Source organism: Aquila chrysaetos, chromosome 12 (assembly GCF_900496995.4).
Source record: "Aquila chrysaetos chrysaetos chromosome 12, bAquChr1.4, whole genome shotgun sequence".
In the NCBI taxonomy this organism is placed as follows: Eukaryota; Metazoa; Chordata; class Aves; order Accipitriformes; family Accipitridae; genus Aquila; species Aquila chrysaetos.
In genome coordinates, this window is record NC_044015.1 from 2,306,583 (window position 1) to 2,332,919 (window position 26,337).

At 50.9% G+C, this 26,337-nt stretch overlaps 2 protein-coding genes across 4 annotated transcripts in view; both read right to left on the reverse strand.

Annotated features, from left to right (window-relative positions):
- Positions 1–15,976, reverse strand: part of ARHGEF18 (Rho/Rac guanine nucleotide exchange factor 18) — a 53,349-nt gene extending 37,373 nt beyond the window's left edge. The window contains exons 1-10 of one of the 2 annotated variants that reach the window (XM_041127918.1): positions 15,596–15,976; positions 7,774–7,910; positions 6,785–7,284; positions 4,936–5,146; positions 3,960–4,074; positions 2,955–3,012; positions 2,696–2,740; positions 2,327–2,407; positions 1,817–1,922; positions 1,084–1,258 (exon numbers count right to left, since the gene is read on the reverse strand). In XM_041127918.1, coding sequence (XP_040983852.1) covers positions 1,084–1,258; positions 1,817–1,922; positions 2,327–2,407; positions 2,696–2,740; positions 2,955–3,012; positions 3,960–4,074; positions 4,936–5,146; positions 6,785–7,284; positions 7,774–7,788 — 1,306 coding nt within the window. In that variant the 5' untranslated portion in view covers positions 7,789–7,910; positions 15,596–15,976. Of the gene's footprint in view, positions 1–1,083; positions 1,259–1,816; positions 1,923–2,326; positions 2,408–2,695; positions 2,741–2,954; positions 3,013–3,959; positions 4,075–4,935; positions 5,147–6,784; positions 7,285–7,773; positions 7,911–13,981; positions 14,073–15,595 lie in introns of those variants that run through there. The other variant, XM_030032898.2, reaches the window with a different exon arrangement.
- Positions 15,977–19,456: 3,480 nt separating this feature from the next.
- INSR (insulin receptor) overlaps positions 19,457–26,337 on the reverse strand; it is a 65,493-nt gene continuing 58,612 nt past the window's right edge. For both annotated transcript variants that reach the window (XM_041127889.1, XM_030032355.2), the window contains one exon: positions 19,457–25,344. In XM_041127889.1, coding sequence (XP_040983823.1) covers positions 24,990–25,344 — 355 coding nt within the window. In that variant the 3' untranslated portion in view covers positions 19,457–24,989. The remainder of the gene's footprint in view (positions 25,345–26,337) is intronic.

Consider the following 26,337-nt stretch of genomic DNA (forward strand, 5'->3'; position numbering starts at 1 on the left):
TGTAAAGCAGCACGCAGGACTGCAAACAGAGCCTCTGCTAGGAGGTTCCTCAGACAGGAATGACAAGGCATAACTCTGCCTTCTCTGGTAATATTTGGGTTCTCTCTAAATATCCACAAAGCACTTGCTCTTATTCAGCTCCCTGCTTCCTACTTTTTGCTGTGACGCCTGAAAAATGTTCACTAATAGCTGGGCCTGTGGTCCTTTTCAATTTCCCCCCAGCTGCCCTGAAGGGAAAATATGCTTCATGCAGTGCATGTGCAAGGGCAGCCCGTTCTTTTATGCCTCACGAAGGTTTTACTGACCTTAAGAGCCTCTGAGAGACCCTTACTGGAGAGCGAGCATACAGGGTAGAGAAAGAGAGCAATTCTCTCATTTCTAGAAGAATTTCTCTGCCCACAGACAATCCCTTGGGAATTAAATATGTTCTTCAGTGCCCTGAGTACCTCAAAGCGGAGGGACAGGGTTTGTCCATCAGCCAAAGCCATGCAGCAATGCCACAGTGAATGCAGTGGGACAACAGAGTCCCATGCACGTTGGCAAAGGAGCAGCTGCCATTCCTGTGCACTACTTACATCTGAAAAGCAACAGTCTCACCCATGCAGGTCCTGGGAGGCACCATTTGACTTTTGTGTTAGTTAATAACATTTTGGGTGCTCTAGAAAGCCCTGTACCCATACATAGGGCAGATGCTGAGCTGACACATCACTGCAGCTGTGAAAAACAGCCTAAAAGATCCAGCTTCACTCAGGCAGAAGGGATATTTGCTTGAGCAAAGCAGGACATTGTGAAAAAAAAAATTATTAAAGGAAAAGTTGACCTAGAGCCCTCCTTGGGGGAAAGGGGCAGGAAATGGTCAAGTGGCCAAAGAAAATGAGGATAAACTATTGCCAAGCAGGATTTAGAGATCATTTAGACTATTTGGAGAAACAACCGAGCCAAGCCAAGCAGGGTGGTGGGGTACAGTCAAGCCAGGCAGAAAAGTGAAGCAATCCATGAGGCTGAATTAGCCTCCGGAGCGGAGGCTGGGGAGCGGGATGCAGCCAGGCTGGGTCAGAGCCAGACAGTGACAGTCATACTCACTCAGGCACTGCAGACCACTTTTATTCACAAGAGGTTTGGCACACAGTGAGCAGCTGGTGCAACTGGAGAAAACCCCTGGCACAAGCTGGTGCCTATTGATCTCTTTCCACCTCTCTTTTGGCTCCTTTGTCTCTTTCTCCTTGTCTCTCTCTTTTGGCTGCTCTTTGTTCTTACCCTGGAAGGAGAGAAAAACACAGCTCTGTTACAGGCCTCGTGCTGCCCACACATTTCTTTCCCCGCTGGTAAAAATAAGCATGCAGAAAGCTGGTGCGCAGCAAGTACAGTGGGCACCTTTGTGCCTGAACCTTTGGGATGGTAATGCTTTTCCTAAGTGCCTTCCTAAGGCTTGGGCCAGTCCCTCCAGTCTAGGTCTATGTGTGATGAAGGGCAGGATGCAGCACTGCAGCACGTGTCTGTGCCTCCACAGGCTCTCCTCCTTGCCACAGCGGGTGATGCAGGCGGTCACCCAGCCAAAGCACTCCTCTCTTGGTCTGCACAACTCCTGCTAAGACAGCATGAGAGCAGCCAGAACATGTGCTGGAGCAAGGTGGGCTGAAAGTCGGGGATCACTCTGTTCAGTGCATTATGTTAGGGTTCACAGTGCATCTGCTGACCAATGTAGAGTCCTCAGCCATGCAAAAGCAATCCAAACAACTGGTCCCTGGGGTCAGATCCCCTTTTCTACTTGAAGTATTCAACAATTCCTTCTGCAAAGTCAGCATCTCTCCCTCACCTTATCCTTCTGCCAGGATCCAGTGACTCGGCTCCGCAGGGAACTCAGACGTCGCATCACCTTCGTTCCTTTCTCTGCTTTATCACTTTTTCCACTGTCTTCATTTCTGAAACAAGACCACAAATCTCTTAACTAAGGGGAAGTTAACTGGCCAAGCACAGTTCAAGGAGATCACTGATGAAGTTCATCCGAAGCATTATTACTTTAGGACCCCATCTCTGAGCTTTCCATCTCCTGGAGGATCTGGCTCAGCATCAGTCATGTCATTTATTAATGGGACACTTGAAAAAAAGGAACTGAACTTTCAAATTATTTGTGCAAATTCTGGCTATGTCTGTGTTTTTGTTCAGTGCCCTGCACAACGAGGCCCTGATCCTGGCTGAACCACTGCAGATACCGGTATCCTGCACACAGTATTAGCAGGGCAGTAAAGCTTAGATGGGGGGGGGGGCTCGAAATCAGTTTGCTCTGGGAACACAAAGTGTGTGGGTTACCGTCTGTCTCACTTACTCATTAGACAGGAACTCAAACCAGGTGAGGTTCTGCTGGGAAGAATCACTGCCTTCTTGCACACAAGCTCTCTGCTTCGCCCTGTGCAGGGAGAAGACATCAGACACATAGCAAAGAACACAAGAGCAGAACTTTTGGGTCAGTGGAAAGGCTCATCTTTGGAGACAGGGCAGGAACATGTTTAGAGTTACAGAAGAGGCACGTGAAATGCTACTTCTCCTTGCAATTCTACCCTAGTTTCACTGGAAGAATAGAGTGATTCTGGTACCCTGGGGATTTGCACCTCAGAGGACCAAGTGTCATTTGCCAGGTGGGTCCTAGGCAGACCTATGACCTCCCCACCCACATCCCTCTCCCAGACACACTTACCCATGGTAATGTTTCAGCTCCTGAAGTACCTGCTGGACAATTAGCCTACCAGGGATGGGGCAAAAGAAAAGCGAGGGATTAGAAAATGTCCTTGCAAAGACATTCTGCAGCCCACAAAGCATCAGGTGCTGGTTTACTACCAACTACGCAGCTGTGCCCCAGCATGGAGTGGGATCTCCTTTGCTATTGCACCTCCAGTAGCTCAGATATACTCAAGAACCTCAGCCATCTCAAAACTGCCAGGACTGACAATACCTACACGTGGTCTGGGGACACGTGGTCCTTCTCCAGCATCTCCAGAGCAGGGGGTTCAACACCTGGAACACAAAACACTCTCAGCAGTGATTCTGGTTTGCCTTTGCAGAGCACCATGTTCCAAGCTATGCAACTGGACCCCGTTAATCTTGCTGGGATATCTGCCTTTAATGGCGAGGGAGAAGTGCTGGGAGCAGTTAGGGAGGAAAAGACTGCACTGCATTTCTGTGAGGGAGATGAAGGCTATCTAACTTATTCTGTGTTACCCCTCCCTTCTCCAGTCTATATTAGTTTAACTTCTGAGGATCCTGCTTGCAGCCAGAGGGTAGGAGCTGACACCACCCCAGAGACCCTCTCCACGACAGCCAGCTTCCCCTCCACTTCCCAGGTGCTCTTAACAAGTCTCTACATTTTGCTCTGGGGCAGTCTGCACAGGTAGGAGAGGTTAATGGATTCCAGCAGCACAGAGAAGGCCAAAATTAAGTTTACAGGAGCTAAGGTGCCTCTGTTTTTCTAAAGCTCTTCAGCTTTCAGTGCGGAAACCAGAACCTGGCAGCCTTGTCCCAAAGCCTGCTCCCCTGCCAACTGTGCGCGGTGGGTTAGTAAAGGGCACTGCTGTCAGAAGGGACCTGCACACAGACGATGTTTGCCCCATTCTTTGAGGTACAGCAGAAAGGGCACATCTAAACCCAGGCAGATGAATCAGTGCCTTTTGTTCCTAGGAAACCATCTTTGCCTTGTGTGAGTAGGGAGTGACCAATGCACCAGCCACAGAGAGGTTATATAGCAATGTGTCACTGGGGATGGACATGTCTGAGCTTAGACTACGCCATTAGCCAGGATCAGAGTCAAAGTCAGCTTGACTTTTTATTTCAGGAGCTCCTGGGACCATGTAGAAGGGAAGGGCAGAGGATGTTTAGGCTTGCAGAGGTTACATCTCCAGTTTTTTATCTTCTTAATCACAAACACCTTGAACTCATTTAATGCCATATATATAGTCTATACCAACCTTCCACGGCTGGAAGAGAAGTGTCAAAACTGCAAGGTGTCTGAGGGGAGGCAACCGTCTCACAGACTGATGGGACAGACTTTGACCTCAGTCTCTTCCCGTTGCTGCCACATTCCTGGAGAAGTAAAAAGTCATGGTCATCTTTGGTCCTTTGTGCACCAAGGGAGCCTCCATCGGTGCACAGCATGGCTGGCAAGGTGTAAGGCAGGGAATCTTGACTTAAGTGCCAGTGACCATCCCTGCCTTCCCACAGCCTCCTACCCTGCATGCTCACCCTGGGAGCCCCAGGGCAGATTCTCTTGCTGTGTGGTTTGCTACCTGTGGTATATCAGAGCACAGGATTAGATCAAGACCCAGGATATCACTGGGAACAGGCTGACTCCTCACCCCTTCCCTCTCTTGTTTTGTCAGGGTTATGATGACGGGACACTATAAGGCACAGCTGTTTGTTGGCTTCAGGTGTGGGCTCCAGGGAGGCTGGAGCAAGTGAGACTTGTTGCTGAAACCTTCTTAGGCAGTTCTCACTTTTACAGGACACGTAGCACTGTGATGCAATTGTCCTTTTAATATTAATTGAATCCGAAGATATTCCCCAGAGGAAAGCAGTGTGAGAGGGGGGTGACACTGCTGTCTTCAACCACCTGACAGAGGATGGAGCCAGACTCTTCTTAGAGGTGCACAGTGGCAGGACAAGAGGCAACAGGCACAGGTTGCAGCAAGGGAAATTCCAGCTAGATATATGGGAAAAGGGGGCTGTGCATCAGCCAGCTCCCAGGGCCTTTATCCTGCAAGAAGGGGCAGTTTGTCCCAGAGCAGAGAAAGCCCATCCTTGCTGAGATTCCTGCAGACCTCCTGGCATACCTTGTGCAATGCTGGCATCAAAGGAGTCCAGCCTGCCGCTGACTCCTGCGTGGGTTGCCTTCTGCACCCCCAGCTTGCCCTGCTGCCAATACACACACAGCCCTCGCACACTCACCACCTCCTCCAAGCCAGAGCTGACCGTGAGGTTCGGGCGCAATGGCTCTATCTCCACTTTGATCACCATGCCACCCCTGCTGCTGCTCCAGGTTTCCAGTTTCCCTTTGGGCAGCTGAAGGGACATGCAAGGCTGTGGGCAGGACTGACTCCTCTTCTCCACATCCTCCTGCTCTGGGTCGCTGCCCATCTCTGTGGCATCCAGGCTGAACCTGATTCAGGGAAGAGGAACAAGCCAGTTTAGCAGACCCCTCCCATTGTGCCAGGCATGGCACAGCCCCTGGAATGTCCTAGCCTTGGGTGGACAGTCCTAAAGAGCTCATGCAGCTGGGACAAGGAGAGTCACCACAGCAGGCACATGGAAAAGGAAATGCCAGGAAGCATCAGCCTGGACACCAAGTCCTGACCCTCTTAAAAACAGCTTCCCTGGCTGCCATCAGCGAGTCCACGAGCTCCTTGGTCACCCAGGATGTTTAGTACTGGATGGCTCTCGCTGATCTCTTAGCAACCCCTGAGACTGTGCAGCCACCCAGACAGCAGCCTGCTTCACCCACGTGAGGGCTGCTGCCCTGTTAGCTGCAATGCCAGGAAAGTCCCTCTGGGCATTTAGAAATGGCAGATGTTGTCGTTTATCAAATCTTCACTGTGGCATCATGTCATAAATCCTGCTCCCACTGGGGCCCAGCTTCGAGGAAGGAAAAAGAAATCCTTTTCTGGGAAATGAGGGGTGGACCAGCTCCCCCAGTGCCCCATGGTTTCCCGAACACCAAGTGCTGTTGCAGTGCCAACAACATAGGAGCAAAATGATGGATAGGGCTCAGTGGAAAATCTTACTCTCTGCATGGGTTCTGTCTGCAGATCACTGTCACTTCATTCCTGCTGCCAGAGACGGGCTTCAGGAAGCATTTGCTTAGGGGACAGCGGGGCATATTCCCCTTCCCTGGCCCCGTGCTCACACATGCTTAATCACCCAGCGAGGGGACCGAACAAGTCCCTGACACTGACAGCCGCTCTGTGCTGCCGTTGCTCATGTGCCTGTTACACAGCATAAACTGTGAATGATCCACGGCACATGGAACAACAATAGGTCTGAGAACCAAGTCTGAGCTTGATAAAGAACTGCCAAGATTTCAGGCTGAGATAATTTTAGGGTACCTTATAAGGAGGAGAGATAAAAATAGTCCTTGCAGGCTTGCACCTAACTCCCAGTCATCTGGGAGATCAATACATTTGTCAGCAGGGAGAGCATGCACGTAGGAACCTGGAGCCCGAGGCATTCATGTAGCAGGAGCACAGGATGGCAGTAATGCCTGGTCTGGAAATCGTTCCCAGCCAGAGGTCAGCATCATGCTACAAAATACACTCTCCTCGGCAGCCACGTGGAGGACAGAGGGCTAGACGACACGGCGGCAATTGCAGGCACAGGCCCCACCAAGCCGACTCACAGACAAGAAGAAAAAGGATTTGACAGAGCTCCCTTAATCCCTCTGAGGTGGGCAAAGTTCCCTTTGAGCCAAAGGATGGAGGCCATCAGGGCAGCTGATGCTGTTCAAGGTTCCCTCCAGACAGAAACGAGCTCTCCCAGATGAGAGATCCTCTTCCCAGTCCCAAGACTGGGAAAAGAGGGTCTTCCTACTGCCAAGGAGACATTAAAGCCTCTTGCTGCCCTAGCATCTGTTCCTCCACATCCCACCCAACATGAGCAGTAGGCGTCCAGCTGCTTTGGCAAATGCTGACAAGTGAGGGAGACCACCCAGCAGCAGCTAGAGCTCAGGGCAGTGTGATCGCTCCAGCCTCACGCAGCATCATTGCACCGTATATATCAAATATTGCTCACAGTCCTGCTGTACCTGCGCTTGCAGTCCACGGGTGATAAAGGGCTCTCCCAGCTGTGCCTCCGAGAGGTAGACATAGATCTCACCAGTGTGGGGAAGGACTCCTTGGCCTTCTGCAGGTCCAGCTCTTTGTCTGCCTCTGCAGAACACTCAGAAGTGCTGGTACCATCTTCTGGCACCGCTGCACAGGAGCAAATGTGGCCTTTGTTCAGAAAGCGGCAGTCGGCCTCGCCGTAACGTACCGAGCAGGAAACGGGATTGGAAAAAGCAACATCCACAGACATTTTGCTCAGAGCCCCTGGTCTCTCTTCCAATAAGCAAATGGCAGACACAGCCTGGGCTGCTTGTTCTGGCTGCGCTGCCGTCTCTGGCGCTGTTTTGGCAACTGGCGGGCTCAGGAGTCCCAGATCTCTGTAATACTCCGTGCCATGGAGAGCAGAGTCTGAGAGGAGATCCTCCGTGCTGCTGTGCAAGTCTGCTGCTGGGACATCCAGCTCTGTGGAAGATGAGTCCTCCTGCAAAGGCAGCGACCGCTTAGCCTGAGCACACAAATCCCATCTGAGAGCCTTGCACCCATCCTGCGAAGGGACACCTCCTGTGCAGAGCTGAAGGTGCTTTTCTTTCCTTTCTCATGGCAAACAGCCCATCGCTGCTAGCAGGGCCAGGCCTGCAGCTGGGTTTCTCAAACCAGGCTTTCTAATAGTAGCACCCTCCTACCGCACCTTGCAGCCAGACCTGCCCCAGCCCCACCAGCTCGGCTTCCTCCAGTCCCCGAGATCTCTCTCTGCCTTATTCCCCCTAACGCCAATATAAAGCACATAGGTATGATTTTTTCCCAGCAGCAGAAGCAATATAACCTTGTATTCCTTGGTAGTCTGGATCAGTACCCATTTCCCCCATTCTTATTCCACCATGGACCCCTCTGAATATGGTGCTGACCACCCAGTTTGCTGACCCGGGCTCCTGCCTCGCATGGTGGTAGTGGAAGGAAAGAGGACACTTGCCTTTTGTTCAGCCATGCTGGTGCAGAAGGTGTCATCCTCAGCAATCAGGGATGGGAGGAAGCTTTTGGGGTTGGGATACTCCAAAGCAGGGGTGCTGTGGTCAGTGAATTCCCGTAAGCATGGCTTGCAGTCGGATCCTGCAAGACAGAGGAGATCACGGCAGGTAACAGATGGCTAGGAGGGATGTAAAATCAGCCACACACAGACAGGTGACATTAGGCAGCACCGAAATGCTCCACGTGGCCCTCTGCTCCCTCACCCCTTGCAGACAGGCACTGCCAGGCAATCTCAGGACCTCAGCAGTCTTGATCCGCTGGGAACCTGGTGCAGGGATCCCCTAACAGCAGAAACTTCATCCCTCAAGCCACAGCATGTGCAAGGGCAGAGACCAGGCTTGAACTGTCCCAGCCAGACTTCCATAGGACGTCCTATGCTGCAGGGGCTGTTTCCACAGTGAAACAGAAGAGTTAAGCACATTTTGATGGCCATTACTGACATTATGGACCCTTAAAGCAGAAATCTATGAATTAAAATACTGACAGTAATTTTGTTTTCATCCGTAAGGAATAAAGGATGCCACTGGGAGGGCAAATTAGAGGCACATTAGTGACTCCAGACAACACTGAATATGCAGAGCAATAGCGGGAGCGCATAATTCTCCTGGTGCCGGCTCACTCATGTGGATTTTCCCCACGCAGGAGAGCGAAGCGAGTGTGAACCTGAGTGTGTGTACAGCATCTGATAACTCATTGAGAAACAAAAACAAGATCTGGACGTGTATCATGGTACAATAGATTGTCCAGCTGACTGAAGCACATTCCTATGTAACGAGACACACTGTAAATGTTAGCCACGATCTCTAAACCATTGCATGACTCACGGAGGCCTTTTATTCCTTCGAGATACATACAGCTGAGGCGAATGGAAAATAGCCAGGCTGTTGGCCGAAGCACCGTGGTGGATCTCTGAAGATGCAGAGAACAATAGCAAGAGACTGTAAACGGCCATATCTATCCAGTGGGAAAAACGGCAAGAAACTGCTAGAAACCCATCATACTCCAGGAAAGCCAAGTATAAAAACATTAATATGAGGAAGATATTGTTAAAAAACACACTCTTGGAAACCTTGCATCCTGCCGTGGGTTTTAATGCTACACAATGCAGCCAGAAATTGTGTGGTGCCAAGTAGAAAAAGGCAGCAAACGTGAGGGAGAGTTTGGATGTTTGTTCCTTGGATCCCGCTGCACACTGCAGATGCCAGATTTTCTGTTTTAAGGAGTGTTTGGTGTGTTTAAATGTGTGTGATAATTTCAAGTGAGGGTCTATAAATAATAGGGAAAGAAAACACTCTGCGAAGGCACTATTTTAATTAAAGGTTTTCTAACTATAAGAGCATGGAAAATTTGGAACAGGCTCTCTAGCAAGGGTGTAGAATTTATTTCACAAGACATTTTTAATTAATAGACAAATTCCTGCCCAGGATGTCCTTGAGCCACATCTATAATGCTCTATCTGTAAAACGGGCAGAGGTTTAGTGAGCTATTGAACATCACCTTTTGCTTTCCTCAGATGCACCTGGATTGCCTCTCTTCAGCTTGCAATCAAAAATCAGCATTTTGAAGTGAATACACATTTGAACCAGGGCAGGTTTTGGCATGAGCTTGTAGGAAACAGCAGCCAAAGATGTCAGTGGGCAGTAAAAGCCACTGAACCCCCAAAACAGGGCTGGGATGAAGGCTAAAGTAGAACGGACTCAAGGGGAGCAAGGAGGTGGCGGGGAGGGCCCCAGGGGGACAAGAACAAAATCTTGCCCTCTTACAAGTCCAAGGAAGGAAGGAAAAGGACATTCCCTGCTCTCGCCATCCCTTGCAGCAGCGAACTACCCGCAGAGAAAGCGGCAAAGCCCCGAGAGGCGGCAGGGACGTAGCTGCAGGAGCTGACAAGCGCTGTGGCCTGACAGAGGCCAGAGCCCTGGCCCACAGGTTTAGCTAAAACAAAGAGTTTTTTTTCCTCCCAAGCAGAGTCCGGCCGTTCTGCCAAGGCTACGCTGGGCCTGCACCAGCCTCCAGCCTGCAGCTCTGAAGTGGATCCCTGGAACAGAGTCAGCTCCTCGGAGGCCTGGAAAATATTCCCTGTGCTCTGCCTGTGCCACGCAGGGCTCAGGATTTGGCCAAGACATAGGCTGCAGTCAACAGACCCCCTCCAGGCCCACCAAACGACTTCTATCCTCCTCGGAGACTTCAGACGCTCCCATTCAACGCGCGATAAATCAGGTTTGCAGCCAGCCGCCGGTGAACTCGGCGGCAGTGGCTGTTAGGCAGCAGCACGGGGCTACAGCAATGGGGAGACCATTTTAGGCAATGTGTGAGCACCAGACACGACAATTCGGGGCTCCCCGCATCCAACGCCTCCGTCGGTTGCTGCTGGGCTGGCACCGTGTATAGAGCCGAGCTGTTTGGACACTTGGGCAAGGGGAGGCTGCTGGAGGGGCTCACGGGGGAAAAAAACCGCTTTCAGGCGTCAGGTTGTGGCATGATGAGCAAGGAAGGACCAGCGTGGAGTACACACGGGAGGAAGGCACGTCTGGGGGACTGTGGACATCCCTATATCCATGATCGAGGTGGTCACCCATATATCATAGAATCATAGAACAGTTTGGGTTGGAAAGGACCTTAAAGATCATCTAGTTCCAACCCCCCTGCCATGGGCAGGGACACCTTCCACTAGACCAGGTTGCTCAAAGCCCCATCCAACCTGGCCTTGAACACTTCCAGGGATGGGGCATCCACAGCTTCTCTGGGCAACCTGTTCCAGTGTCCCACCACCCTCATAGCGAAGAACTTCTTCCTTACATCTAATCTAAATCTACCCTCTTTCAGTTTAAAGCCTTTACCCCTTGTCCTATCACTACATGACCACGTAAAAAGTCTCTCTCTGGCTTTCTTGCAGGCCCCCTTTAGGTAGTGGCAGGCTGCTCTAAGGTCTCCCCGGAGCCTTCTCTTCTCCAGGCTGAACAACCCCAACTGTCTCAGCCTGTCTTCACAGGAGAGGTGCTCCAGCCCTCTGATCATCTTCGTGGCCCTTTTCTGGACTCGCTCCAACAGGTCCATGTCCTTATGTTGGAGGCCCCAGCACTGAAGGCAATACTGCAGGTGGGGTCTCACGAGAGAGGAGTAGAGGGGGAGAATCACCTCCCTGCTGGTCACGCTTCTTTTGATGCAGCCCAGGATACGGTTGGCTTTCTGGGCTGCAAACGGACATTGCCAGGTCATGTTGAGCTCCTCGTCAACCAACACCCCCAACTCCTTCTCCTAATGGATTCTCTCAATCCACTCATCACCCAGCCTGTATCTGTGCTTGGGATTGCCCCGACCCACGTGCAGGACCTTGCACTTGGCCTTGTTGAACTTCACAAGGTTTGCACGGACCCATCATACCAGCAAGTATGGCAAACGCTGGAGCCCCTGGAGTCTCCTGGACTCCGTGCTCGAGCCTGTTTGGAAGGACCCATGCTCCGTCTACCTGCGGTGTGCTGGTAAGGGGACGGAGCATCTCGGCTCCCCAGGCACTGGTGGACAGCAGCATTCACCTCTATGCAGCTGCAGCTGAAGACGGGATGACAAAATGACACTTTCAAGAACATATGCTGTTTGCTTTAGGAGAACATTAAGCAGATTAGGTATTGCAGTTGCTTAATTCGCCTCTGGCCGGGAACCATAAAAGGTTATTGCTGCAGGGAGCAGCCTCATCAGAGGAATTCCCAGGGCAGAGCCGGGGATGAAGTGTCGCTGGCTGGGCCAGGCAGGTCCCGGCACACGAGTGGGGCTCCGCTGCACTTTGCCAGAGCTTCCCGGCAGGCAAAACATGATGACTCTGGGCTTCTGCGTGGGGAGGAAGGAAGTAGTGACAGCGTTCACTGCATGTGACAGCCTGGGAAAGTCTTGGGGGTTTTGATGCCATGGGGACAGTGGGACCAGCCAGCAGAGCTGGTTGGTCTTGAGGAAGAAAACTCCATGCTGCTGTAACTGCATGCAAGGCCATTGGGAGCCTAACAAAGATTTTAATACTTCCAATTCAGACCTACAGTCAAAACCTCCCTCCTGCAACCGCCTCTGCTGATTTCCCTTGGATGAGCCGGTCGCTGGAGACGCAGCCGCAAGCGTCATGGTGGGAGACAGCACCAGAGCAGCCAGCGCTGGAACAAGCCCTGCCGGCCCGTCCTCACCTGCCTGCTCCGCTGCTCGGCGCAGGATGCCGCAGGTCCCCGAGTGACCCTGGAGCCAAGCTGGCGCTGGCGGGGGAAACGTCAGAGGAAACACGGATGTGAGCTCTCGCCATGCAGATCACATCCTCCAAGCATCAAACACCCTCTGCGTTTTCACTGGGGAAAGGTCACACCAAACGCAGCGGGACAAAGGCACCGGTCAGTTCTGCTACATGAAACAATCCCAGGAGGAAGGAAAGACCAGAGCGTCTGGGCATTTCCCAGCAATGGGGTAGAGATTGTTGGGAAACTACAGAGACCATCACAGACAAGAAACAAAAATTATTCTGTCTCCTCCTGGCTCCTGCCCTGCTGGCCCTGCACCAGCTGCCCTTTATGTACCGCTGTGCAGGATGTCCAGAGCTATAGGGTAAAAACCTCTGTAAAGCAAGTGCTAAACTCGCTGTGCCAAAATCGGATGAAGTGCAGTGCTTCGCCTGGTCTGGGCCCCACATCATCGGCCGTTGGCAGCGGTGGGGATTGGCTCATGCGGCCCAGGCTGGAGGAGGGGAGAAGATAAGCTGTCCAACACTGTAACATACTGTACAGCGAGCTGCTGTCTTATCACTGCGTTTGGGGCCTGGGTTTTGGGCATGAAGGGCCAGGAGAGTGGGGAGCCAGCACAGTCCCCAGCTCACTCTCAGCCAAAGGGTCTCGGGGGGCCTGAGGGGGATTTGCAGCCCCTCTGATACTCTCCCAGTCACGAGAAAGAGTCACTGTGCGGCTTCTTCCTCCAGTGACTCTGCTGGGCACTGAGGGAAGGTCCCACGCGGACCGGTGAGTGCCATGGTGCAGAAAGCTAGTGCCAGGAGAGGAGCTGAGCGAGACCCAAAAGTTTTGTGCTAACAGCACAAGCCCCAGTGGGACAAATTGCTCTGCAAGCACATGCTGGGGGGAGAGGGCTCTACCAAGACACTCTCCAAAACAGTCAGTGCTTGCAAGCACTGTGAGGCTGATTTATTTCTTATAGAAATTAGCCCACCTGAGCCTTCCCAGTGAGCCCATGACTGCCCCAGCTGGCACAGCACTGGGGAGGTTGGAGTGGGGTGTCTTAGCCAGGGCTTGGGGGAGCTGCTCAGGGCTCACCACAGATCAGAGCCTGCATGACCCTGCCTCCTGCTCTGAATTAACCTTCCTTTGACCATTCGGTTTGGATCTTGGTCTCCTGCACATCCACATCGGAAGAGAACTGGGAGGCAGGAGAGTAAGGAGGGAGAAAGAGTATCAAGAGCTGTAATGCCACAGATAAAGGTACGCAAAGCATCAGCCTGAAGACGGTGTTTGCAGGCGAGGACAGCAGTGTCCAGCTCCTCCGGGACTGCAAACGTCCTGCTTCCTGGGGCTTTCGCGTCCCTCTTTCCAAGTGATGGCACTGCATGCAGGAATGAGGCCAGTTCACACCATTGCTGACATTTCCCATCCCTGCTGTTGGATACTGTGAAGCCCAGCCAGTGCCACACAAACCACCATGGCTCAGACTGTGCTCCGAACATGGGGGGGGTCTGCTTGTCAGCCCGCTCAAAAAGACTGGAGGAATCTTTTCCGCAGCATCTGCTCAAACACCAAACTCTCGACATAAGGCTCATCCCTCGCCAGGCAGCCGTGCACAGACAGCTGTCTGCAAACGCCGGGACCTCCAGCTCACTGGCAGCAACGAAACAAATTTATTACAAAACCAGAAGGCTGATATTTAACCCATTACCCAGCTCCTAAAAGCATTTATGTGCCTTGAAAAGAAGACAAAACGGAAGGAAAAGCGTTATCTGAAACTTATGCAGCGTTCCCCGCAGAGAGGAGCGGGGTGCGCTCAACACGAAGCCCTGCCCGAGGACCCCAGCGCTCTTTGCTACCTGCTCGTCCGGGACAGGCTCTCCCGACCGCTCTGCAGCAGCCCAGCTCCCGACACATGGCTCAGACCTCTTTCCCCGCACACAAGGCCATTACCTCGCTTAAAGGACCATCTCTTCTTCCAGCGCTTCGAAAATGATGGCCAGGAGTGGTTGAGCAGCGAGTCTGACATTTGGGAGCCCTCCGAGCCCTGTGCAAGGTATAACCCCAAGCAGGAGACAACAGCACGGAGCACGGCAGAGCTCAGCGCGGTCTAAGGCAGCACTGCAGGCTGCAGCCCAGGGGCTGCCAAGGGGGGAGTGGAGAAGCCAAGTGTTTTGTCAGAAGTATCAGCTGATGGAAGCTGTAGCCAGAGAGAAATTCCTGGTCTCTGGCGTTCCCACCTGTGTGACGGGTCAGTGACTTCCTACAGCGGGGCTTGGGGTTTAGTGGCCCCGGAGCGCACACAGCCCCTGAACGTTGCTTGAGGCTTTCAGATAGAAACAGAAAACAAGCTGTTAACACAGCACAACCCCCTTCCCCTCTCTGCCAACACCTCCCTGCTCCATTCATGACTATCAGCTGTCAGCCTGGCAAACCATCACCTTCAAGGCAGTTCTGCAGGGGCAGAACCTTCACCTGGGTAAGAGACACCTTCACCTTCAATGCAAAGTAAGACTTAAGACCACAGGCTTGATATTTGCACCTTTGGCATCGTTTTCAAGTGCCATGGCAGAGCCTCTGCAAGGGAAAGAGCGAGACCCTGTCCGTCCGCAACATCAGCATCATCTTGCAGCTCGCAGCAAGTCCCCATCCCCTGGCAAGGACCTTTCTCCAAGCCCTTCTCAGCTCTTCCATGTAGGGAGGCAGGTGGGCTATATCTCAGCTGTCTCCAAAATGCCCCAAGAGACTAAACTCCCCATCCCGAGGTCTCCAAGCCCACTGCTCCTGATCGGCACCAACCCCACAGCTCAGACTAGCTCCAAACTTTGCTCCTAACCCCTCGATTAGGCTGAAGAAGCCGAGTTTTACCCCTGTGCGGCTGCTGGGCTCCTGGGCCAGACCGAACCTTCTCCCCACTGTTCGGCTCACTCTTGTGGCCTCGCTGAGCAGAGCCCAGCCACTTTGGGAATGGCCACAAGCACTTCCACGGCATAGAGCCCACTCTAGGCTGGTGTTTTGTAAAGGCAAGTGGTGAAGAGCATTTTCCTCGCCTGGCCACAAACCTCAAAGCGTCATCTGCCCAGCGCAACCCTCCCCACACCCCCTCTGCTTTGATCTCCCCGATAATGCAGGGGCCCAGCCCTGGAGTGGACAGTTTGGAGGGGGATTCGGGGGACCCAGGTGCAGACCCCTCTTGTGTCCTGCCCAAACCCAGCTGTGGGCACTGCCAAGGTGTCCTTGCAAACCTCCAGCTGCGGCACAGCAGCAGCAGGAGCCAAGAGCAGCACCCACAGGGTGTTCGGCCACCCCAGAGCCAGCCACGGGACACACTGTGGGTTAAACCCTGACCTCATCTCCTCCTCTTCACTTGCAGCAGAGCGAAGCTCCTTGTAGGCTGGAGTCTCCCCAGCCCATGTTTTGCCTTCAAGCGCGTGCAGGGGGGAGGCTGAATGAAACCCAGCACTTGGACTTTTGGCTTCAAGACAAGCTGCTTCCTCCCAATGCCTTGAGGAAGATGAGCGACAACCCCGTTGTCGTGGGATGGACCTTGTGCAGAGAGCGACTTACCCGGCAGGCTGGAGGCATCTCTGTGGTGGGTTCCCCGTGCACGCTTGCACCTGACAGCCCTGGCTTCTTCTCCAGCTGCTGGAGCAAAGCAAGAAGCGGAGATTCATCGGGGAAGAAGCAGCTGTGCGGCCGGTTTGCTCACGAGGGCCTCTGGCTCAACCATCTCACCGCTTCCCCTTTCCGATGGCACAAACAAACCCGCTTCTCCCATGCTGCAGTTCCTTCGACAGCAGCCCCGGTGCTGCCCCGGCGCTCGTTCCCACCCTCGCGGGGGTCGGGGCTCTGGGAGGATCCAGCAGAGTCACCCGGGTTGTCGTGCGCCCCAAAGTGCCTGGTGCAGGGGCCCGGAGAGCTGCTGAACCAGAGATGGCTGCGAGGGCAGAAACTGCCGCAAACTGCTTCCTGTTCCGTTCAGAGAAAAACCGCTTGGTTTGTGCCACGAGAGCCTGGTACACGCGGGCTGTGCCCACGGGCTCGTTGCACCATTGCTCGTTAGCCTCCTGCCAGGGGCAGCGAGGCCTCACACAGGGCTCCTGTTATCGAGTCCTTTGTCTTCGCTGTCGTGGGTTGACTTTGGGCAGCAACAGAGACGCTGCCGCCCATCAGGTCTCGGTCTTACACGGGGTGAAGTGATAGCAGAGCACAGAAATGCCTGTGCTGGCCATATTCATCTGTGCAGGTGAGAGACAGGCACTTCAGCTCCCAAAGCAAGCGGGGTGATCCCTCTGCCCAGCCCTCGCCGCGTGCGATCTGGCAGGCAGAGCCCCCGGCACGGCCCGGGTTCGGGTTTTTCGGCACAGCCATTCGCTCCTTCCCAACAAGCCCCGTGGGCTGATGAGCGCACGCGCCTCATCCCTCTGCCCCGAGCACACGCCAACCCCGGCCAAGCCCTAATCAGAACAAGATCCACTCGCACTCCAATTACTCAGAGACCGCAGCTTTGGCAGCACTTGGAATAGCAATTACCCTGTGCTCCAGGAAACCACAAGAGCAAAGAGGAATTAAGGTTTAATTTCTCTGAAGTCCACGAGAGCTCGATTAGTATCAGAGATCGGGGCTGCTCCTAAATACCAGGCAGCTGCTCCAGCTGACGGGCTGGTGAGTTGTCCTCAGCTTGAACGAGGGCGAGATCTTCTCCTCCTGCCCGGTGCCTGACATGGTTTGGGGGTTACCGAAGCGAAGCCGTGGAGGCAGCCTGGAAGACCGACGAGGGATGATGGCACAAGGGCTGACCGAGCCTCAGCAGCCTCTCCACAGCATCCCAGAGAGCCCAGCAGGCAGCAAACCTCCTGCGACAGCAAGTTCAAGTTTTGTGGCTTTGCTTAATTTTGCATTTTACGATCCCCAGAGAGCAAGCATGTGCCAGAAGAGGCAACTCCAAAACATCTTAAAATTCCAGTTTGTATCTATCTCATTCCTCCCATCGTAAGAGAACTCCAGATGGGCTTAAAAAAGGGCTGAAGTCCAGCTGAGCTCCTTGGTGTGCCCAAAACCAGGCTTGGGGCGGTGGGCAGGGCAGGGCCAGCTCCGCTTGCCTTGTCCAGTCCCATGTTCAGAGGCACTAGGTGGCATCAGCACTGCACGCTTTCTGTTCAGCCAGGAACACCATCTCCCTCCCAGCCCTGGGCTGAGGTGGCTGAAGAAACAGTTACTGGAATTTGGCAGGGCCAGGGGCGAGGAGTGCGGCGAGGATTCACCTCGACCCCTCTGAAAAAGCAGCGCTTTTTGCAAAAAAGAAAATCACGCTGCTCGCTTTTATAGCAATTCATCGTATGAGTGTCAAACGACGTCCCTGGGTCCTCCCGAGGGGCAGGTCGGAGAGCAGAGCTCCGCGTGGGTCCAAGAACAGCCCCGAACCGCACGGTACCGTGTACAGGTCGGGCAGGGAAAGACCATCGCCAGGACGGAGGTGTGAAGAGCCAGGGCTACAGCGCAGGCTGTCAGCCCGCGAGCTGGGCAAATCGTGCTGTGGCTGCACCAGAGCCATGGGTAAGGAGGAAATATTAAGCCAAAACTATTAATTCCACCAGCTGCATTGCTGCACCATCCTGCCCGGCCGTCAGCGCCCGCGAGGAGCCTCCATCGGCAGCAGCTCCCGCGCACGACGTGGCTGGGGAAGGGGCTGCTCCTGCAGACGCGGCCGGTGGCAATCCCAAGGCTACGAGGAACAGCGCAACGCTGACCGATTTTGCTGAATGGAAGGAAAGCAGGATATCTTAACTGAGCGGCTAAATACAGCGAGAGGAAAAACAGCAACGGTCAGTTCCCCCACCTTCTTGGTGCAGCTGATCGGGAAGGAAATCTCACCTCTGGTGAAACAAAACATTTAAGTTAGAAAGATTTTACACTTCCAGAGTGGCCTGCTGCAGAGCAGACGGTGAGACCGTTCCCCGGTGCAAGCCTGGTTACAGCTGCTCAGCTGCGGGACAGGGATGAAGCAGATCCTCAGACTTTTAATTTTTTTTAAAAATTGCCTACAGGGAGGGAAGCCTGGGTCCGTGCATGTGGAAATAACAGAATTACGTTACAGAAAAGCAGCTCTCGCTGTTTCAGGCAGAAGGAATCCCTTTACCAATGTTTACCCGATGGCATCAGGCTGCCGAGAACCCCACGGTGAGGACACAGCCCAGCGTGGATCGCCCAAGCCAGCAGGCAGAGGAGTTAAACTGGCTTCAGACCACAAGCCTATAATTGGCAGATTGGGTTTTTTTTTTCTTAACACCATTCATTTTGCAACTGAAAGTATTGCTTAGTCCAAGATACGAATTTAGTGCTTTCTCTGTGGTAAAGCAGCATTCAGTGCTGCACAGACAGCAGACACAAAATGAACAGAGTTATTCTTGGATAATTTATTCAGAATTTTAATATAAACAGTTAATTGTTCAATATTCTGACACACAGCAAGATTTTTTTTTTTTTTCTTAATATTCAAAGGTATTTTCTGTACATGTTACTGCTTGGCTCATATAAGAAAACATTGAAAAAAATAAATCAAGGGGCAAGGTTTTTCCTCCTTTTTTAAAAAAAATCATGGCACATTGGATCCTTTATTTGAAACAAGAGGTATCTGCAATACTATTTGTATTCTGGAACCTTAGATATGCAGAGAGAAAGGTGGGAGCAGCAAGATTAAACAGAAAAAAAAAAAAAGAAAAAAAAGACTTCACAGAACATTGCTTAACACATAACTGAAACTGCCTTTAGTTTATTTAAGTGCAAGCAGAAAGCATTTGCTTTTTGGCTGTGTTTGATAAAGCCGATGTCCAGTACCCCCATCCATGCAGGTCCTCAAACACAAACCAGTGTTGATACTCCAAGAATAAAACCATTCCCCAAACTAAAGCAAAAGGAAACGCTTTTCCTTTTTAAATAACATTCTATCTTTTCAGATTTAGAAGTGGCTTTTCTAAAATTCTCCATCAGCCAGTTTTCATGGGACTCGCCTATGGGAGAAGTATTCGGGAACTAAGATGGCGGAAGCATTGCTGGATGCTGCTGGGAGAATCTGGATTAACAGAAGCGCTTTGGTAGGTATCAAGTCCAGCTCCGATCTCTTAGGTAATTAGTCCTGAGCTCAAGCTTTACTCGTGATGCTGGGACTGAAGAGGGGCTGGGACTCAGCTAAGCGAGCGCGTCTGTGCCCACATTTAAACTCCGCGGATGGTTCCTCTTTAGCTGCCAGAACTATCCCAGGTCCTCCCAGCCGGCCGGACCCTGCTCCCACAGGGACTTTTTCTGGACTGAGAGGAAGAACCTATTTAGTACCATCGGTTGGAACACTGGACTCGGAACAAAATACGACTGCCGCAAACACAATTTCTTGCCGATTGCAAATCTGTTGGCAAAAAAATAACACCACTGTAGGAGTTAATACCAACTTTATTATACAATATTTAAAAAGTCATTTCTCTACCTGTCCCCTTATAGCTTGCATTGTGCTGCAGTTAATTTGCTGAAACTGCAAGAATAAGTGCTTACTTCCGAGAAGGACAAGCAATTTCATTTTAAAAAGAAATACACATTTAATGACAGCAGATTTGCTAAAAACGGTAGCTTTAGAACTGCTTTTGAACAGTCAGGTTCCTCCAAAAGTCAATTGTATGATAAGCTTCACTCTTGTGATGCTCGTAACAAGGCAAGCCGGAACAGAACAGGTTGAACATGTTAATGCTCTTACACCAACATTCACATACAGAATCCAAGCAGAGTTAACGCAGAGCCAAGCAGAAGGTAATAAAAAGGCCAAATTCAATTAAGTTCATACAAATACCAAACAAATCTTATTTTGAATTTCATGTATTTCTGAAGTAACCATTTCTTGATTCCAATCCATTCAACAGCTCCTTTCCCTGGACCACGCGCACAGGAAACTACGAGGGGCATCGGCTGTTTGGCGGAGGTGAAGGGGTTCCTGCCGTGGCCGTGCCTGCGCGTCTCCCCACGGCGGCGGGCAGCTTCGAGGGAGGCTGGGACACTGCGAGAGGATCGGAGGGTTTATCTGCAGTTTCTTGCTCACTCCAGGCTCTGAACCGATCTCACATGGATCACGGGAGCACCTAGCACAGCCTTGAGAGTAAGGTATTTATGGCACAAAGATATTTTACTTTCTGACTTGTAAAACAAGGTTCCAGTCTCAGTATCAGGAATCGCTGCTCGCAGTGAAGGGCCCGGAGTACCTCAGGGTCCATCTTCGTATCGCAGCGATGTCAGGAGGGAACTTGATTGCCTCTCTCCCTCCCCTAAAACGGAGGCTCAAGAATAACCGGCACAGCACCCTTCTTGTTCCTGTCTTCTAGTTACCTTCATCATAGTTAGATCAATAACACAATAAGTGACTTTTGAGATTTTTCCAAAGAGATACCAACATTATATGCAACATACCAAAATTAAGCAAAGTGTCCCATCGCTATAATACAAATTTAGAAGGAAAGAGATACACTACCCATAAATTAAGAGTACCCTTTAGCAACCTAAAAGCAGCCTCCTTCCATACCAACACAGCTGCTTTATGATCAACAGAAAATATCCTCCTTGCAGCGTGGTCTAGTTCCTATCACCTTTCCCAACCCAGTGCTGGCACAGAGTTTATGTTATTAGCTCTTCTATTTTACAACACAATAGAGTATTTACAAGCAGCCAAGAAAGACACGTTTCTAACCTAGCAGCCAAGCTTTGCGATGCTGCACTGTACTGCAAGAGAAGTACCAGATTTGCAAGAGGCGTTCAGGAAGTGGCAATTGAATTTAACGTGCAAACACTTCTGAGAAACCTCTCCAGTCTCACGCTTCAAACATTTGCTCAGTGAAAACACAGCAGAGCGCAGAAAGCTGTTTCTTATACCTCCTGCTTCACCAGCTTTTGAGATAGTGAAGTTCTGGCTGGTTGCTGGTACCCTCCCTGTCCCCAGACCGCGCACAGGAGGCTACAGCTGCTCCTGAACAGGTTGAAGAGTCGGTCCTGCTGCCCTGGGCTGCGAGCGGGAAGTTCTCTGCCCACAAAGGGCAGGAGCCAACCCTCCAACAAATACCACCTCAAGGAAAGAAAGAGCTTCCCACCTGCCGGTCACGGCTGCTCTCCTCCAGCCATTCTACCTGCTTTCCTGCGCTATCACTTGCCTCCTCCTCAGCAGCAGCAGCAGCGAGTGCTCGTGCTCCCGCTGCAGCTGAGGTATTCTCACCCCGACACGGAGCTTGTCGGAGCGAAGAGCAGCAGCTCCCCCGACGAAGGCACGGCACCTGCTTGCACAGCACGCCTTTCTGGGCAGGAGTCCTTTGCAACACCCCACATAGAGGTTTCATTTAACACGTGCGATCTCAACTTGCACGCAAGCCCCGGTGTCTCCGACAGGTATCTGTGAGATCCAAGTGAGGGCTTCAGCATCCCCAGGGCGAGGATCTTCCAACAATAGAGACCAAAGTGTCAGCTGCGGGCTGAGAGTGAAGGATTTTCCAGGAGTGAGAGCTGGGCTTTACGGGTGATGTTCATTTCTTCTTCCTAATTCTATAGTCAAGTGCATGTAATCTTTAACAGCCACAAGTGGCAACCGCTAGTGTTATTTTTTTGTTTTTAAAAAGGGGGAAAACGATATCCTCACCACGAGTACCATACGCCTTTCCTCACCCTTGGCACAATGTAGAAAGGATGACTGGAATAATCTTTACACACAGTACTGGGTATAAACAACTGCTCTGTGTGGTGCAGAGTGAAGATGACAATATGAGCCATGTGAATGGACTGCCTGTCCACAAAGCAAAACACGTATTCCCTTGTTCAGTGAACTGAGTGTTGCAAGTCATGTGTACTCACAGGGCCAACCAATATCAACTAAATTTAAAAGCCAGACCCAATACAAGGTTCCAATGGTTGTTTATAGAAAGATCTTCTATTCCCACAGTTAGGATCACTGCAACTTAAAATGTTATCAAAACAAGGACATGCTGGGAAAGGTTTATTTCAGGAGGTCACATCCTACCGGCAGGACTCCGGATTACCTGTGCGTAGCGAGAAGGGCGGTGACCAAGATACCCCGATCCAACTCCAACAATGAGGGCTGGTCACAGTCCCTGCTCCACGCTGGCACATACTGCTCCAGGAGCAAGCAGTCTACTCCTTTTAGGTCATTAGTTCACTAAAGTCCAAACATTTGAATGGCTCCTTTGTTGTTTGTTTTTTTGGTTTTTTTAATCACAACAGAACTGAGAGGATGATATCAGAATATCAGATCCAAATTTGTAAATCAATTCCTTTGGTCACTACTGCTCAGATTAGCGACAAACAGTGACGAGCCGTTCTGCTACCCATTCCCTTCGGTGAATGGTCCCTAGTATTGGAATCAGCTGATATTGATTTTCCCTGATCCACAATAGGTCCAGACCAGAATATTTAAACAGGTTTAGAGGTGCGTAGTATTAAAAATATCCTTAAGAAACACTGAGGTAGACTGCACCAGAACAGGACAAAAATAATCCCACCACATCCACCTGCCAAGATTTTACGGATACAAATTTACATGTTCTGTGTGTTTAAGAAAACAAATTGTTTGTTGTTTTTTTTTTTTTTACAGTGTTTTATATATTAAAATAAATAAAAAAATTCTAATAAGAAAAACTTCTCTTCCTTAGAAAAGTGTGAGAATATGTCTTCTTTCCTGCAGTGTAGTATAGAGCTGCTAAACAGTTACTACTTTGTAAAGCAGAAGAAATGTAAACGAGGCCTTTTGAAATCGAAGGTTCTTACCCATGTCTGGACTGTATATCTTCCATCTAACTTTGCAAGCCACCTGTACCCTCCACCTTTGTCCGAACCGACCAGATTCAACCAGCACAAAGGCCCGACAGCTCGTGGTGGTGCACAGAGTCTGTCGGCCTCCCCCGACGTTGCACCGACCAGTTTAGCTACGGCGTGGCTGAGGGGAGCGGGCTCGGAGAGGCGCTTCCCTACCGACTCCAGCTCCTTTCATTCGGTTACAGGGAGAAAGCAGCAGCACCGCCCGGGGTGGAATGAAAAGCCACGCACCAGCTTGGCGTCCCCTCTCCAGCCGAGTCAGGAGAATGTCGTTTTCTCCTGGCAGAGAGCACAAACCGGCTCCTGGACTTCTCCAGGAGGAGAAGCGGAGGACTGAGCATCTCTCTCCCCTTTTAAGGCCACCTCCTGTATGACAAGGGGCTGCAACATCGCTCATCTTCATTTCTTGCTTTAGCACTTCTCCCTGCCAGCATGCTCCCTCATCACTACGAGACACGTTTAGTTTCACAATTATTTTCTAACATCTTATGCTAATCAGCTCTGTCTTTTACGCAAACAGCAGCAAAACAAAGCACAGTCCAGGAGACGAAAGCTGACATCCCGAAGAGCTGAAAGCAGTGGCTAACGCACGCACGCGTCCTGGGAAGTGCGCAGGACGCAGCACAGGTTATCTCGGGAAAACACGGAAGGCCTGCAGGCAGCACGAGGCCAGACGCCTGAGCAGCAGCAGACAGGCGGCGGGTAGCTAACCACAGTCACGTACAGCTTCTGCTTCACGTGCAGAGCGAAGAGCGTTGTGCTCTCCCCCCCTTAGATTGGCTTTAGTGTCTCTTTTTTCGGTTTGAGTTCTTGCTCGTCCTCTCTTGCCAGCTGCTTCCGCGGCACAGCGCGCACAGAAGGCAAAGCAAGGGACGTGGGGGCGAAGGAGTAGCAGGACTTGGGACCGGGATGTTCGGGTGTCCTTCGGCCCCCAAGAATCAAGTGAAGTCCCAACTACTTTATCTCAGGGCTTCGACTGGAGCCAGCTGACTGCATTGTATAAATCATGAAACTGTATTATAAAGCCTTGTCAAGTATAAACTTAACATGTGCTTCACAGCTCCTAAAAGGGTAATCGGCTAAAATTAGTTCATTCTGAAATCTTTGGACCACTTTAAGACCAAACAATCCCCCAAATTCTCCCCTCTCCGAAAAGGATCATAAACAGTCAATAATTTATATGAAGTTAAAAGTTAAACTAAAGACATTTTTAAATATGTTACAACAAACAATATATATACTCAATGCTGTAAAGGACAGAAAACTCCGTATCTCAGGTCAGGGGACTCCTACATCGTTTGGTCTTGAAAGTACCCACAAATCTCAGATTTCTGCTCCTTTGGCTCCCAGCACGTTTTCCTCATTTGTTAATGAGAGAAAACCTACTCCCAAGAGTCCTTAGTATAAAAATAATCTGTTTAGGATTCAGTCACTCCAGGGAAATGGGAAAAAAAGATAAGTACACACTTCCGAGAAGAGGAAAGCTTCTGTGAGAACATACAAAACTTATGTACAAAAAAAAGAAGTGTATATTTTGCTATACATATACACCCCACATATATATACTGCACACACACACACACACACGCACGCACCCCTGGGATTTAACCCATTTAAAAAGTATGAAAGCAGCAGCTATTGGTCAATCTGAGGATCTGGCGCGTCCAACTGATGTGTTGAATCCTTCAGCTCTAGTGAAGAGTATGCCTGAAAGCCTGGAATTCTACTGGAAATGCTTTTGTCCTGCAGAAATTTTGTTCCGCACCGTTAACGCTGTAGCTCAGATACCAGCAAATTTCACGTCTTTTGTTGGCAAACGTGGATGCTCCTCCTTCGGTTTAACTTACACGGTCGCTTCCTGTTTTGAAACCATGGTTACAGAAGGGACAGCAGCCATGGAAACCTCTTCCATTTATGTTCACAGATAAGTCCACTGACAACCAGTCAACTTGGCAAAAAAAAAAAAAAAAAAAAAAGTATTAATCATAAGATGATTACAAATCTGAAGAGTTTGTAGATGTGTGTCATACACTGTGGCAGCAATAACAACAGTCCTGAGATTTGTGGAGGGGAAAAGAGCAGACACAACCCTTGGGCCAAACAGGAAGCGTTAGGAAGGACTTGACCTGGGCATGGAGAGAATCCGCCCATTTTTCTTGCCACCGTTCATGTGAGTGTAAGGTATGTGCTCTTCATAGTTCCCCTTGAGAGCCATGGAGGGTCCGTTGTCCCGTCCCAGGACTTTGTCCCTCTGTGAGTACGAGGAGGGATCGAGGGGAATGCTCTCCATGTTCTCAAAGTCCATCTCGTACTCCTCTGTTTCCAGAGGTTTGTTCTCCTCACTGTAGAAGAACGAGACCTCGTGGAAGCTGGGGTGCAAGTCCTCCTTCAGCATCTCGATGATCTCGATGAAGGTGGGGCGCATTTTAGGGTTGTACTGCCAACACATCTGCATCAGGCTGTGCCTAGATCAGGACAAACAAGAGTCAGGGGTAGGAAGAAACAGTTTCACGTAGGCAGGGCTGGCACAGACCAAGACTGGTATCTGTGTCAGACCACACACACTACTCCTCTGACACTCCAACCGAGTTGTTTGTTCTCTTTCCAGTCTCCATATTTGCCTGTAGATCCTGACACTCCTTTTTCTCTATTTCTGTCTAGATCAAAAATTCCTTCCAATTCCTTCAATTGTTCTTAACTCAGCTTCCGAAGGAAACAGGGCTGTGGTTCACATACCCTGTGTATGTGCGCACGCACTTATAGCCACGTCACAATTTTTTAATTCATTCAATTTTAATTTCAGGTCAGCCTGAAAAATAACAAAGGTCCTAAAACTTCAAGGAAAATAGGAGACTGTGCAGAGGACAGAGGTCCTGTAAACATCCCACCCAAAAGAAAGGCTGCGGCAAGAGGTCATATGTTATCAGACACCATGGAGAAAGAACTTAAAAGTACAAATAAAAGTTTCAAACTGGAGTTTGTAACTGGCCATGAGACACAAACGTCCAGGACAGCAGGCTTTTTTCATAAGGATACTCACAAAGCATGTTTATTTTTTGACTCTGGAAGTGCTGTTTTGGCCAGAAGTGGGCTGGGTTAAGAGGTTACCAGAATTGGCGAGTTACCATCTGTGTTCCCTTTTCCAGCCAGGGCTCCTTCCCCTCACCGCTGCGCGCTGCTTCAGCAGTGGCTCCTTACACCCTTGAAAATGCCCTAGCTCAGGTTAAACACTTAATAACGGGATTTTTTTAATTACTCTGAGAGAAGCAGCTTAGGGAGCATCTGGGTATGCAGCCGTGCTGGCAGACCTGGGGACGCAGTAATCTCCAGACAGCAAACGTCACAAGCAGCTGCAGAGAATAACCCTTAACCCTGGCGCAGGAGAATGTCTGCCTTCAGTTTGTAATCTCTGCGAGGTGTTTTTCACTGTCTTCACGCAGTGCCCTCTTTTCTCCCTA